Below are 16388 nucleotides of genomic sequence, written 5' to 3'. Positions count from 1 at the left end.
CAAAAAATCAAAGGAGAAACAAAAACAAAATACCCAGAGACAAGCGAAAACAGAAATACAACATACCAAAATCTAAAGAATGCAGCAAAATCAATTCTAAGAGGGAAGCTCATAACAATACAAGCCTACCTCAAGAAACAAGAGAAATCTTAAATAAACACCTTAACTGTATACCTAAAGGAACGAGAAAAAGAACAAACAAAATCCAAAGTTAGTAGAAAATGGGAATGATAAAAATGAGAGAGTAAATAAATGAAACAGAGACTTAAAAAATGAATTAAAAAGATCAATGAGGGGTGCCTGGGTGGCTCAGTTGGTTGAGCATCCAACTTTGGCTCAGGTCATGATCTCACAGTTGACAAGTTCGAGCCACACGTCAGGCTCTGTGCTGACAGCTCAGAGCCTGGAGCCTGCTTCTGATTCTGTGTATCCCTCTCTCTTTGCCTCTCCCCTGCTCATGCTGTGTCTCTCTCTGTCTCAAAAATAAATAAACATTAAAAAAAAAAAGATCAACGAAACTAAAAGATTGTTTTTTGAAAAGATAAACAAAAGTGATAAAACTCTATCCAGATGTATCAAGAAAAAAAGACAGGGTCCAAATAAACTAGCAGTGAAAGAGAAGCTATAACTGACACAATAGAAATACAAAGGTTCATAAGAGACTACTATAAATAATTACAGGCCTTCAAATCAGGCAATCTAGAAGAAATGGAACAATTCCTAGAAATACACAACCTTTGAAGAATGAATCACAAAGAAATAGAAAATTTGAATACACTGACTACAAGTAATGAAAATGAATCAATAACTTAAAAACTCCCCCAAAACCAAAAGCCCATGGCCAGATGGCTTCACAGGTTAATTCTACCAAACATTTAAAGAAGAATTAGTACCTATCTTTCTTGAATTATTCCAGGAAATGAAAAAGGAAGGAACACTTCCAAACTCATTTCACAAGGGCAGCATTACCCTAATACCAAAACCAGAAAAGTACACTATAAAAATTAATAAAAAAATTACAAGCAATATCCCTGATGAACATAGATACAAATCCCTAACAAAATATTAGCAAACCAAATTCAACAATACATTAAAGGCTCATAAACCATGTTTAAGTGGAATATATTCCAGGGATGCAAGGATGGTTCAACATCCACAAATCAATCAACATCATATATCACATTAGGAAAATGATGGATAAAAATCACAATCATCTCAACAGATGCAGAAAAAAGCATTTGACAAAATTCAACATCCATTTATGATAAAAACTCACAAACCAGATATACAGGAAACATACTTCAACATAATAAAGATCATATAGGACAGACCTGCAGGTAATATCATACTCATTGGTAAAAAGCTAAAAGCTTTTTCTCCAAATCAGACACAAGACAAGGATGCTCATTGTCTCCACTTCTATTCAACATAATACTGGAAGTCCCAGCCATAGCATTTAGGCAAGAGAAAGAAATAAAAATCCAAATTGAAAAGGAAGAAGTAAAACGGTCACACTATTTGCAGATGACATGATACTATACATAGAAAACTCTAAAGATTTTACAAAAAAATTGTTAGAAATAATACATGAATTCAGTAAAGCTTCAGGATACAAAATTAATGTACAAAAAAATCTGTTGTGTTTCCCTACAATAACATACCATGAGAAAGCCAAATCAAGGAAACAATCCTATTTACAATCACATCAAAAAGAACAAAATACTTGTCCACTGATAAAACAAATTGAAGGAGACACAAATAAATAGAAAGATATTTGATGCCCATGAATTGGAATAATTAACATTACTACTCAAAGCAGTCTACAGATTCAATGCAATCCATACCTAAATTCCAATGGCATTTTTCAGAGGTCTAGAACAAATAATTCTAAAATTTCTATGGGAACACAAAAGATCCCAAATAGCCATAACAATCTTAAGAAAAAGCAAAGCATAAGAGACTCTTAAAAACTGAGAACAAACTGAGGGTTGATGGGGGGTGGGAGGGAGGGGAGGGTGGGTGATGGGTATTGAGGAGGGCACCTTTTGGGATGAGCACTGGGTGTCGTATGGAAACCAATTTGACAATAAATTTCATATATTGAAAAAAAAAAAAAAAGAAAGAGCAACGCCAAAGGTGTCATGATCCCTGCTTTCAAACTATACTACAAAGCTATAGTAATCAAAACAGTATGATATTGGACATAAAACCAGACACGTAAATCATAAACCAGCAATAAGCCCATGCATATATGATCAACTAATATTACAAAAAAGATGCAAGAATATACAATGGGGAAAGGACAGCCTCTTCAATAAATGGTGCTGGGAAAACTGGATAGCTACATGTAAAAGAATGAAACTCAACCACTATCTTGCATTATATACAAAAATGAACTCAAAATGGATGAAAGTCTTGAATATGAGATGAATATGAGATCCAAAACCATAAGGCTCCTAAAAAAAAACCCATAGGCATTAAGCTCCTTAACATCAGTCTTAAAGGCATTTCCGTAGATCTGACTCTAAAAGCCAGGACAACAGAAGGAAAAATAAACAAATGGAACTGTATCAACTAAAAAGCTTCTGCATAGAAAAAAAAAATCATTAAAATGAAAAAGTGCGGCGTCTGGGTGGCTTAGTCAGTTAAACATCCAACTTTGACTCAGGTCATGATCTCACGGTTCGTGGGTTTGAGCCCTGCGTCAGGCTCTGTGCTGACAGCTCAGAGCCTAGAGCCTGCTTCAGCCTCTGTGTCTCCCTCTCTTTCTGCCCCTGACCAGCTTGTACTGTCTGTCTGTCTGTCTGTCTCTCTCTCTCTCTCTCAAAAATAAATAAAATATTTTAAAAAATTTAATGAAAAAGCAAATTACTGAATGGAAAAAGATATTTACAAATCCTATAACTGATAAGCAGTTAATATCAAAATATATACAGAACTCATAGAACCCAGTAACAAAAAAACAATCTGGTTAAAAAACAGGAAGAGGATATGAATAGACATTCTTCCAGTGAAGACACAGAAATGACCAACAAGCACATGAAAAGATGCTCAACATCACTAATCATCAGGGAAAATGCAAATCAAAATCAGTGAGGTATCACTTCACACCTCTCAGAATGGCTATTACCGAAAAGACTAGAAATAACTAATATTGGCAAGGATGTGGAAAAAAGGGAACCCTTGGGCCCTACTGGTAGGAATATAAACTAGCCACTATGGAAAATAGTATGGAGGTTCCTAAAAATATATAGAGCTAACATATGATTAGCTACTGCTTATCCCCTACTGCTTATCTATCCAAAGAAAACAAAAACACTTATGCTAAATGATATAAGTCAGAGAAAGACAAACACAGCATGATTTTACTGATATGTAGACTCTAAAAAGCCAAACAGAACAAAACTAAAAACCAGGCTCATAGAAACAGAGAGCAGATTGGTGGTTCCCAGATGGGAAGGGGGATTAGGGATGTGAAATGGGTGTAAGGGATTAATAAATTCAAACTTGTAGTTATAATATAAGTAAGTCATGGAGATACAATGTACAGTATGGAAAATACAGTCAATAATACTATATTAACTTTGTAAAGTGACAGATGAGAACTATACTTATTGTAGTGACTATTTCTGCAATGTAAATAAATGTTGAATTACTATGTTATATACCCCAAATTCATAATGTATATCATATATATATATACATATATGGTGTGTATATATATATATATATGTGTGTATGCATATATGTATATATGTGTGTATAAATATATATATATTTTTTTTTGTATACACACACACACAATAACACTTAACTGAAGATTAAATTCTGCTAAATAATGAACATATTTTTGGACAACATCTCATTGAAATTGTTCTTACACCAACCACTCAAAAATTTCACATATCTTATTGATTTATCCTAAGAAAGTCTTCAGAGTCTAAAATTTCAATAACAAGTATTTTTCACTCACATACTTACATTCATTGATTCAAGGTGTCCTTTAATTTCTACAACAGGTACTTTGTGATACCAAGATGCAGCTAGATTCCGGTTTACAAAAAATTCCAAGTTAATTGGGTGTAAGAGCTGAACATCAGGATGGGAGATGCCTGGCTGGATCACTGTCCTAATTAAAAATATAACTGATATATACGCATAAACACAGGAGGGAAATGCAACCTATCATTAAAAAGACATTCAAATCAAAAGTCACTGCTCTCAATAGTGATTTGAACCCATGCTAGTTTTTTCTAATCTCAATCTATAATTCACTTTAGGGAAAGAGTAAAATACATGGTATACAATGACCCATTAAGAAAACCTTTTTCTTCAAACATTAGGTCACACATGGATTAAATTTTAAAAAGATATTCATAATGTTGAATACATGGAGTAGTCATCAAATATAGTTGTACAAAGACTAATATATGCACTGATACAGAGATTAAAGAAAAAAATGGCAAGATGAACAATTAGCATTTTCTGAAGAGTTTGATAAAGCTCTTCTCCAGGATTATTTTCTGGACTTGCCTTGTAATTTTCCTTTTTTATTAAGGTAATTAAATCTCCTTGGATAGGGTAGAAATTATTTTAAAATGTATTAATATATAGATTTTCATGGGTCATCTGGTGGGAGCTTTACAGATACATCATTATGTATGCAGTGTTTTGCCAAAAATACATAAGTTCAATTAAATCATGAAGAATCACTCAGACAAAACCAAATTAAAAGACATTCCATGAAACAACTAGATTGTACTCTTCAAAACTGTCTCATCATGAAACACTAAGAAAGACTAAAGAACTATTCCAGAGCAAGTAAGTACTAGTAATATAGAAATCCCCCTCAGTAGTACAGGATACAATTAAATGCCATCCATATGTGACCCCTGATCAAGGGAAAAATTACTATAATGGACATTATTGGAACAACTAGTAAAATTTGAATACTGACTCCATATTAGACGTTATTGCTGTATCCGTGTTAAATTTCCAGAATTTGAAAACTGCATTATGTAAAAGGATGTGTGTCCTTGTTCTTAGGGGACACATGCTAAAGCATTTAGAGCAAGGGGTTAAGAGCAAATTCTATACTCATGGTTCAGCAAAAAATGTTTTAACTTCCCATTATAAAGTAAGTAAGTCCTGGGAATGTAATGTATAGCAAGGTGACTAGTTAAAAATACTGTATTGTATATCTGAAAGTGGTTAAGAAAGTAGATCTTAAAAGTTCTCATCACAAGAAAAAAAATTGTAAGTATGTGTGGTGACAAATGTTAGACTTATTGTGATGATCATTTCACAATATACACAAATACTGAATCATGTTATATACCTGAAAGCAAGACAATATGTCAATTTTATCTCAACTTAAAAATTAAATTAAAAAGAGGTTTTAGGGGCGCCTGGGTGGCTCAGTCTGCTAAGCGGCAGACTTTGGCTCAAGTCATGATTTCATGGTTCCTGGGTTCAAGTCCCGCATCAAGCTCTGTGCTAACAGCTCAGAGCTGTCAGCTTCAGATTCTGTGTCTCCCTCTCTCTCTGTCCCTCCCCCGCTTGCACTTTGTCCGTCCATCTCTCTCTCTCTCTCTCTCTCTCTCTCCCTCTCCCACTCTCTCAAAAATAAACATTAAACAAATCTTTTAAACATGTTTTAAATAATAATATGCAGACATACATAGTTAAAGCAAATGTAAACAACTGGTAAACCCAGGTAAAGGATAATATTGGTATCATCATGGTAATATTTTTGGAATTTTTCTGTAACTGTGGAATTTTTCAAAATAAAAAGTTGATTAAAAATTAAAGTATTCTGGGGTGCCTGGGTGGCTCAGTCAACTGAGCTTCCAAGTTCAGCTCAGGTCATGATCTCTCGGTTTGTGGGTTCAAGCCCCACGTCGGGCTCTTTGCTGACACTCGGAACCTGGAGCCTGCTTTGGATTCTGTGTCTCCCCTTCTCTCTGCCCCTCACCCACTTGTACTCTGTCTCTCTCTCACTCTCTCAAAAATAAATAAATATTAAAAAACCTGTTTAAAAAGTAAATAAAAGTAAAGTATTCTGTGCAACCGAAGCATGTTGGGTATGAATTTCAATGGCCACAAAATTCATGGAAAACATTAAATAACACTTCAATCCATAATTATTCAAAGAGAATATACCTAGAAAGCTTAAGCTCTGTTAGCTGCACATCCATTCTATCAATTACTGGAGGGTTTAAATAGTCTTCCCCAGACACCAGACTAAACTGGTTTTGAACTCTGATGAGCCCAAGATCTACCACCACTGCACTAGTGGAAATAGAAGACTGTGGGATGACTATAACTGGTGCTTTCAGATCAATATTGAGAGAAACACGAAAACTCCTCTGGGCAAGATCTTTCACACTTCTGGCAGCCTTTTCTGCAGCCTGAACAGTGGCGGCACTCAGAGCCTCTTTGGCTGTCTGGAAATTGTTGAGGAAGTTCTGTGGACACCAAGTATAAAAGGAGAAAAACAGAGGACAAGCACATCATTAGTAACACCATCTTCTTTATTTCTGTGCTATTTATTTCCTATACATAACTTTCAATTGAGTCTCATTTATCTAGAATTAGGAAAAAAATCACTGATCATCCATCCATATTTATGAGCCACCTGATAAGGGCTAATGTTATATGGCTGAAGAACAGAGTGGGGCGGGGGTGGGGGTGGGGATATTTTTAGTATTTTTTTACTTGAAAATTTGGTTTCAAGTAAAATTTATGTTCTAGCAAAAATAATTCCAGTTCTAGACAAATTAAATGACTCAGATTTCAACTATTAAAGAGAGGTTTTAACCTCTATCTTAATATACAAATACCATCTATAATCAAAAGAATGTACATCCTAAAATCCAAAATTTATAAGATCTGAAATCATAGCTATCAGACTTAAGTATTTCTAAGTTGAAAATCAACATATAAATAGTGACTTTTACCAGAAATGACATGAGGAATTTATGAAGATAAACAATCTGAATACAGCCAACATTCAGTGATACCACACCATCCACTTTGGACATGTCAGTATAGGAATCTCCCTCAGTGGCATCAGGATACAAATCCAAGTTAAAATGAAAAACTTCATTTCCCATTATTGACACAGCCTGAAAAGCAGAGATTAGAATGTATTCTGTTCAAGAGGGTAATGACAAAGCCTCATTTAAAAAACGGCTTATATTTGGAGGGTATTTGTTGGGATGAGCACTGGGTATTATATGTAAGTGACGAATGACTGGATTCTACTCCTAAACCCAAGACTACACTGTATGTTAACTCGGTTGAGACAATAAATAAATAAACAAATAAATAAATAAATAGGCTTATATTTATAATCATTAGAGAAACAAACATTTGTGTATCAAAATATATTTCATTAATATTTCTTAAAATATATTTAAAAATAAAATCTCATACTCAATTATCAAAACATATTAGCTATCTATTTACTACACCTACTTTTTTATGAACTGTCTTAGGATCAACATCTGTGACAATAATATTTTCCAGTCTGGCAAACAGTGACTGTTTTCTTGACTGAAGACAAAGAGAAGAATCAAGGCCTGGAAAAAAAAATTATATTATTATAATTTCTAAAGACCTACCATAAGAAGACCTCAAGATATTTCTTTTTATTGCATAATTTCATTTTGGAGTGATTTTTAAAAAAACTTAACATTTATTTATTATTGAGAGACAGAGCATAAGCATGGGAGGGGCAGAGAGGTGGGGGAGACACAGAATCTGAAGCAGGCTCCAGGCTCTGAGCTGTCAGCACAGAGCCTGACGCGGGGCTCAAACTCACGAACTGTGAGATCATGACCTGAGCCGAAGTCGGTCGCTTAACCGACTGAGACACCCAGGTGCCCCTAGGGTGATTTTTTTTTTTTAATTAACTATGCTTGAACTCCCAACTGATAAATTAGTTAGTTGCAATGTTATACATTTTCAGTGTTATAAACAATGAAACCAATACATTCATTATAAATCAATTATCTGAAGTTTCAACCTTCTGAAAAAAACTACACCTAGAGCAAACAGATTATCTTGGGATTTTAGGAAATCTTTTATATCTTATATCCAGTCATTCATATGGAAGCTATAAGTTTCATGAATCAAATGTAGACTAAAGGTAATTGTCAGCTTGGAAAGGCCAAAGAAAAAAACTAATTTTTTTCATTTTTAAGTTATTCAAGAATTTCATTAAACATTCTTTACCGTTATCAGATCATAGTGAGCTGGTAAAAACACAGTCCTATCAGTTTCAGCAGCTTTTGCCTAAAAGAACATAATGGGCTCATAGATAGGCTTTCTCTTCATCATAAGGTTCTTTTGCATTTGTACCAAGATAAAGCATATTCATAGACCTTGACCTGAAAATCGGACCCACATCCCAGCCCATTGATAGCATCTCTACATGGACATTAGGATCCCTTTTCACCTCTGAGACAACTCCGAGAGATTCAAAACACCAGTATTGTCATTCAATTTGATGGTCAGATTCTAACCAAGACCTACATCCCAAAGAGCTAAGAAAATATATAATTCAATTATGTCATAAAAAAAATTATCCAGTTTTCACAGCTCAGAGCCCTCCATTTGTATACTCTTTACCATTAAAAAAAGCTTCTCTTTTAAAAAATTCTTAATAGTATGTGAACTTTTACCTTGAATCTTGATTTCAGCAATATTGTTCTTCTCATCACAAACAATGACACAGAAAGCATTCAACTTGGCAAATAGTCTGAAGTCAATAATGTCCCTGTCTTTAGAGGATACAATCACTAAAAATAAAACAAAGCATTCTATCACATGGAATTCGAGTAATTCAAACTCTATTAAGGTTTCTTGATTGTATTAAGTGAACCATATTTCTGTTTTAAAAAATTATAAAATTCTCAAGCTCTTAAAGATTTCAAATACTCTTTTTGCTTTACATCTTCTGTACAGTTTGTATTTCTCATACTGAGATGTTACTTTCATAATGCACAAGCAAGAAAAAAAAACATAAATAAGGACACTGAAACTCAGAGAAATTAAATAATGTGCCTATGGTCATATAATTTAAGTAGCAGAGGCAGGATTTTGAACTGAGTTGTTTTTGATTTAAAATCTGGGCTCTTAACCAACTACATGCTATCCCTGTACTGTTACCCCCAAGTCTCTGGGTCTTACTACCTTATTTGTAAAATGGGAAGGGAAGACTAACCCTTTGTGGAGCTCATTCAGGAGCCACTGGGAAGGGAGGAAAAGTTCAGTGTAAATACAGGTCTTCTTCCCTACTATCTACCTACAGCCTTCCCCACTACCACCAAAATAAGAAGAAAAACAGGTATTTTTTTAAAGCACCAGTATTAGTTACATTTGCCTTACACAGCAGTTACTCACATATGATTTTGTTTGAAGAAAAGCACAGAAGTGGGGAAAATGGCATGCAAATGACCGAACTTGATGATCTCTACGATTCCCATTTACCTCTAGTATTCTAATATGCTTGTTAATAACAAGTGTTTTTCATACCTTTCTGCACACCTGAATTTTTTTGTTGCTTTTCAGCTGAAATTTGTACTTCTTTGGTATCACTTCTTTGGTCATCTGATGGGATAATGGTTGTCAGGTAATTAATAGAAGACAGAAGAGCTTGTGTTTGCAGCAACAGATTTAAAGATGAAAAAGCCACCTAGAAATTTTTCAAAAAGAAAGTTAGTTTTCCAGGCCAATTATAACCATAATTTCCATGATGGAACTGAAAGGCTTCTAGACAGATTTACATCACTGCTTCCATAGCTTAGAAGGAACAGAGAGGAGATAAAGATTCACGACTCAGACTCCTTAAAGAGGAAATATATGGACAGTAAATTACACTCACACACATTGTGAATTCCCATGAGTAATGTAATTATTCTGTTTCCCAAATATAATTAACAAGAAACCTATAATCTGCTTGTCATGGCCATCTCGATATTTATCACGTATAGGACTTTTGGATCTTCAATGGACTTATTTTGATTATATAAAACTTGAAAGTTAGATCATGAAACTCCAAAATCACCATGTGTTAATACTATGTCGAGAGATGATTTCAAATGTGAAATTCAGAGATTTAAAAGTACAATTATTAAGTTCTCAGTTACTAAATTATCTTCCAAAACCACAATAATGGTCCTATCATTTAAATATATATATATATATGAATGTGTATAAATGTGTGTGTGTATATGTGTATGTGTATAAATGTGTATGTGTGTGTATATATGAATGTACATAAAACTTTTAGGAAAAAAAGTGTTACATTTTTTAAAACAATGACTCCAGAAAGCTAAGATACCAACAAAAATTGCTTCAGTAATAATGTGGTTTTCTAACAGCAAATTAAAAATTCTTTAAAAATCTTTGCTTATATAAGAATTTCCTTTTACTGCCTCAAAGCACTAAGTGGATATAAAAATTATAAAAAGGAAGGTTCAAGAGGGTACAAAAATGCTGATTCGAAGGGGCACATGCACCCCAATGTTTACGGCAGCACTATCAACAATTGTCAAATTCTGGAAAGAACCCAATGTCCATCAACTGATGAATGGATAAAGATGTGGTATACATACACAATGGAATACTACTCAGTGATGAAAAAAGAATGAAATCTTGCCATGTGCAACAACATGGATATAAACAGAGGGTATTATACTAAGCAAAATAAGTCAGAGAAAGATATATGATTTTACTCATGTGTTATTTGATAAAGACAACAGATGAACAAAGGGGAAGGGTAGGAAAAATAAGATAAAAACACAGAGGGAGGTAAAACATAGAGACTCTTAAATACAGAGAATGAACTGAGGATTGTTGAGGGGAAGCAGGTAGGGGATAGGTTAAATGGGTGATGGGCATCAAGAAGGGCACTTGATGGGATGAGGACTGGGTGTCATATGCAAGAGATGAATTACTAGGGTTCTAGTCCTAAAGCCATGACAACACCATACATTAACTTGAATTTAAATTAAAAATAAATAAATAAGTAATTTTTAAAAAGGAAGGTTCACAACATTCCACAAATTCTCCCATCTCACAAAAGTATAACTTCAAATTCCTATCTCTGATTTTCTTTTTAAAATAATCCACAATTGGGGCGCCTGGGTGGCTCAGTCGATTGAGCGTACGATTTCAGCTCAGGTCATGATCTCACAGTTCGTGAATTCGAGCCCCGCGTCAGGCTCTGTGCTGACAGCTCAGAGCCTGGAGCCTGCTTCACATTCTGTGTCTCCCTCTCTCTCTGCCCCTTCCCTGCTCATGCTGTGTCTCTCTCTATCTCAAAAAAAAATAAACATTAAAAATAATTTTTTTTTAAATAATCCACAACTACATTGTCTCCTCTTCCTCCATGTGACTACCTTAGTATGGCTTCAGATGTACTCAACATCTTCTTGTATTTCCCATACTTTCTCAGGTCTGCATTAAACAACAGTATCTAGTTTAATTTGTTGAAAACCTTGTTGGTTCTTTATAAATCAAAGTTCCATTGTCTATTTGCATTCCCTGTTTTTAGAAATAATTAGGATGTGCTACAGGAAGTCAAAACACCAGCTCTATTATAATCAATGACAAACATAGAACATGGTAGGTATCTAGGAGATTTATAACTTTTACTGACTCTTGATTATTTCATCAAATTACCCACCCAGTCATTATTCCTCAAAGGATACTGAAGCCTTCCACAATAAGCTGTTTTCAAATAAGATATACCCTTTTAATAAAATTTCTTACCTTAAGTGTTTGTTCAGTTTTTTCAAAAGTAGTTTGAAAACTAGGTCCATTCTTATCAGCCTAAAAAAAAGAATAGAAGTTCTGAAAAAAGATTTAAGACCAAAGTAAATAAATAACTTATTTATGATCTCTAGTTTATTTTTTACATTTATTCAGAACTATAACTTTGTATATATTTAATTTTACTGTCATTGTTTTAAAGTGACATCCAAGTTATTTATTATAATCATGCAATTTTGTTCTCCTCTTCAAATATGAAAAACATGGCAACATGTACTTCTAGGAAACTACAACTAGAGACCAGAAATATAAACTCTGAAAGTTGTAAGGTTTAAAGGTCATCTAGTTCATCCATCACTTAATATATCCCTTTATATCTTTGAAGACTATTTTAGGTTATCTCCACTGAAAGAAACCTCATTTTCTTACAAATTTAATCTTCAGAGAACTTGTGATTTAATTAGGCCTTGGTACTGAGTCAAAATTCTACCTCCCAACACAATTATCTATTGGTTCAAGTTCTGTCTCTTGGGCACATCCATAGGAAATTCATTTTTACATCTTGTGAGAAGACTTCTGCCTAGGCTAGCTTCTCTGCCTCCCTGATGCCACAAAGTCTTACGTTCTTTATGAGAGAATCAATCACATTATATTTTAATTATTATCTAACTTGTCTGTCTGCCTACTAGTCCATAAGTTCCTTGAAAACAGGGCATGTTTTTCATCTCTGTATCCCAAGTGCCTAACAGAATCTGACAAAGGCATTCAATAAATGCTTGTTAAATGATTAAACAAATCAACTAATCTTGAATAAAGCTAAATACTCTTACTTCCTTCAGCATTTCTCATATGATATCTTTTTGAGTCCCTTCCCAAACCTGGTAGTTTTCTTCTGAACCCAATCAAATTTGACTCTATCCCTTGTGATACAGGATACTCAGCCAAATGTGACCTACATTTACAATGAACTTAGGTAGGTAAATGTGCCCCAAGAGGTACAAGTTCATGCTACTTCATCCCAAGCTTCCATCTTTGGGGATAGGGAGTTTGGTGTCTTTTTCTTTTTTTAAAAAAAAAAAATTTCTTAAGTTTATTAATTTTTGCAGAGAGAGAGACAGAGCATGGGCAGGGGAAGGGGCAGAGAGAGAGGGAGACACAGAATCAGAAGCAGGCTCCAGGCTCCAAGCTGTCAGCACAGAGCCCAAGGCAGGGCTCAAACCCACAAACTGTGAGATCATGACCTGAGCTGAAGTCGGACACTTAACTGACTGAGCCACCCAAGCACCCTGAGTTTGGTGTCTTTTTACTGGTCCTATTCTTCTACTTAAGTAAAAGAGAAAGTGTATAAATGAAAAGAGAAAAAATGGATATTCTTATGATTAAAATCTATGACACACATCTAGAGAATTTAGTAATCTGCTGTCATCTTTTTCCTTCCAGAGGACAATTTAGAGTATACAATAAATATGTAAACATTCTATGGCCCTTACCTTAATATATTCTACTTTTAAGAGATCTAATCCAGGTTTATCAGAAGAGCTAATCAAGTGAAGGGGCTTCTTTTTGGATCCTAGATTAAAGAAAAAGAAGAAAAGTGTTTCAAATAAACTGTTCTTTTTAAGACTGTAATTTTATTTATTTATTTATTTACTTACTTACTTATTTATTTATTCATTCATTTATTCATTTATTTAGTGCACTCCCCCACATGAGCGCAAGTGGGGGAGGCGCAGAAAGAGGGAGAGAGAGAATCCCTAATAGGTACCGTGCTGTCAGCACAGAGCCCAACATGGAGCTCAATCTCACAAACCGTTAAATCATGACTTAAGCCCAAATCAAAAGTCAGACACTTAACCAAGTGAGCCAGCCAGGCACCCCTAAGATTGGAATTTTCTAGATCATTTTCTTAAAAAAATATATTACTTAAGCTTTAAAAGCCTACCTGCACATATTTTCATGGTTATTTAATATTAATATCACTGGTGTATAAATAGACCAATCCAAATACTTCTCTTACCTTTAGCATCCAACTTACTTAAAAACATGCATATTTATTTTTATTTGATTTTACATCTATATTCAAAAATAATCAATACTTCTCTAGATATTTTTAAGGATATATGTGCATTTGTATGGCAGTAGAATGCTTACAAATTAAGAAATGAATTCTAGTTCATCTCTACTCTTACCAAAAGCTATTTAACTTTAGCATTCTCAACTATATTGTAAGAATGAACTATAAAAATATGTAATATCCTATTGAGCTATAAAATTCAAAGAGCAAATATTTCATTCATATTAAAGAAACAAATAATTTTTCTCTGTTTATGGTAAGAGAGAAGGCTTATTTTACATAGAAAATTAAAGTACGTTGTAAGGGAGGGGAATTGCCAAATTTCTTTTCATTAAAAAACTACAGATACACTACCAGATGTCCTTTATGTCCTGAGGTAGATATACCAAAGGAAGTGTGTCAAAAAGCTGTGGAAGGAGAAGTGACTTATGCACCATTTTATCCATCTTTTATTATTTTCAGTTCTATAATTCCTGCTCCTTCTGAATAATCTTAGAATTTTCCCTTCACCTTAAAGATCATAACCTTCCCTAAAGGAAAAAATAGCCTAGCAAATTTTTTACATTCTCCCCTCAAGAAAGTAAATTCCATCTTAACACCATGTTTACAGAACATTACTAACATATAAAACATTTCTCCTCTAAACTGAGATGTGTTTTAATTTCAACTACTAAAAAATAACAAAAATAGGACTTTATATTTGGCTAAAATACTAGTCAAATATAAAATGTAGATTCACCCAATCATTCCTCAAATATTAATGAGCACATAAACTGTACACTGAAGTAAACAAAGGATAAGAGCTTCTAAAAGAATGAATTTTATGCCCCATTCTAATTCTTATAACCTACTGAGCTTCTGATATGTAAACACTATTCAATACAAAGAACAAGAACTTAAAGTTATAAGATCAGAGATAAATTCTAGGTTTTGCCATTCATAAGATGCATGGTCTTGAATAAGCCACTTAATCCCTTTATTTAAACTTTCTTTGTAAAATGGGAAGAATATTCCCTATACAATGGGGATTTATGTGGACTCTCTGAGGCAATAGTAGATCACAGTAGTTAAGAATACAGACCCTAGGGCCAGACTTCCAGGGTTTAAACATGGTTCAGCGACTAACCAGCAGTGTGACCTTGGTTAAATTATATAACCGATTTACAGCTTAGTTTCCTTTTATGTAAATTGGAGATAACATTGTTATGAGGATTAAATGAGTTATTATTTATAAAATCCTTAGAACAGTGCTAGCTATTATTTATTTAAAAATATTATTATATACACAAAAGTGTCTCAAATACTCAAAGTGAGACTATATTTACTATTAACCATTATTTCTATTTGTGTGGCTGTTACCTTGAATTTCATGGTAATCCAAGCTGATTTTCTTTAAATAAGATACCACAGTTACATCAAAAGTTCTCAATGTAGCCTCTGTTCCCAAATGAGTAACATTAAATACTAGAATTGTATCTTCTTCTTTCTGTTGTTTAGTAAATTCCAAAACAACCTAAAAGAATCAGGACACCCATTAAAAGCATGATAAATATTCTGAATCATGTTTAAAAAACAAAATTTTTCTTCATACATTTTATCATGAGAACAATAGCTCATACTTCTCTAATACCATAAAATTGTTTACTATGATTGGAAATTATACCTTAAATTCTATTATTCAGAATAAAACTACATCTATATAAAAATCATGATAAAATTTTACATCAATTATTGATTTACTTTTTAAATTTCCTTTTTTTAAACAGGAATATATGCATTCTTACTTAATATGATTTTCTTAAACCTCTATCTCAAAACAAAAATCATGTTTGTTGATTTAAAACAAAAAGGCATTTCCATTAAAGTAAAAAGTAGGACAGTCTAGCTATTTACTACTACAGTACTGTTTAAATTTATTCTGGATATAACAGCCAGTATATTTAGCCAATCAAAACCAAAACACATATGTGACAATTTTTAAAACATAACAGTACTTTGGTACTCCATCCCAAGATGGAGAGCTTTGTCCACTATCTTTGAATTTCAATCAACAGACTACAGAAGGCACACTTTAATGACTGCCAATGATTAAAAAAAAAAAAAAAAATGCCCATAAATGTTTCACCTGGGAATGCACACTGAGGGGAAGCTAATTGGCATGTAAAAAGTTCAACCACCCTAAAACTGCCATGCTCAGGAGGCTATGAGTTGGTATTTCAGTCAACAGTCCCACCTGAGCTCCCAGCCACCAGCCAGTGGCAAGAGCCAGCCTCATGAGTGAGGCACTTCTGAGACCCTCTGAGACTTCAGGTCACTGTAGCTCCAACAAATATGACTGCACCACATGAAAAACTATACACAAAAATTACCAATCTGGGCCCTTCCACAATTCCTAACCCATAATACTCTGAGCAAAATTAAACAGTTGTTTTGAAGTACTATGTTTTAGGATAACCTGTTAGGCAGCAATAATAACAGAACAACATAAATGATGAATAAAAGCAAAAATTAATATTATTGGCAGTGGTATCAT

At 33.7% G+C, this 16388-nt stretch overlaps 1 protein-coding gene across 1 annotated transcript in view; it reads right to left on the bottom strand.

The window, feature by feature from the left end:
* The window catches only part of VPS13C (vacuolar protein sorting 13 homolog C), a 201969-nt gene that overhangs the window by 104373 nt on the left and 81208 nt on the right, over nt 1-16388 (bottom strand). Inside the window, exons 26-34 of the mRNA XM_047862226.1 lie at nt 15215-15368; nt 13272-13351; nt 11782-11841; nt 9541-9700; nt 8688-8804; nt 7480-7583; nt 6960-7127; nt 6163-6467; nt 3982-4129 (exon numbers count right to left, since the gene is read on the bottom strand). Coding sequence (XP_047718182.1) covers nt 3982-4129; nt 6163-6467; nt 6960-7127; nt 7480-7583; nt 8688-8804; nt 9541-9700; nt 11782-11841; nt 13272-13351; nt 15215-15368 — 1296 coding nt within the window. The remainder of the gene's footprint in view (nt 1-3981; nt 4130-6162; nt 6468-6959; nt 7128-7479; nt 7584-8687; nt 8805-9540; nt 9701-11781; nt 11842-13271; nt 13352-15214; nt 15369-16388) is intronic.

Source organism: Prionailurus viverrinus, chromosome B3, assembly GCF_022837055.1.
Source record: "Prionailurus viverrinus isolate Anna chromosome B3, UM_Priviv_1.0, whole genome shotgun sequence".
Lineage (NCBI taxonomy): Eukaryota > Metazoa > Chordata > Mammalia > Carnivora > Felidae > Prionailurus > Prionailurus viverrinus.
Note: the sequence above shows the minus strand (reverse complement) of the source record. Positions and strands in the feature narration are given on the sequence as shown.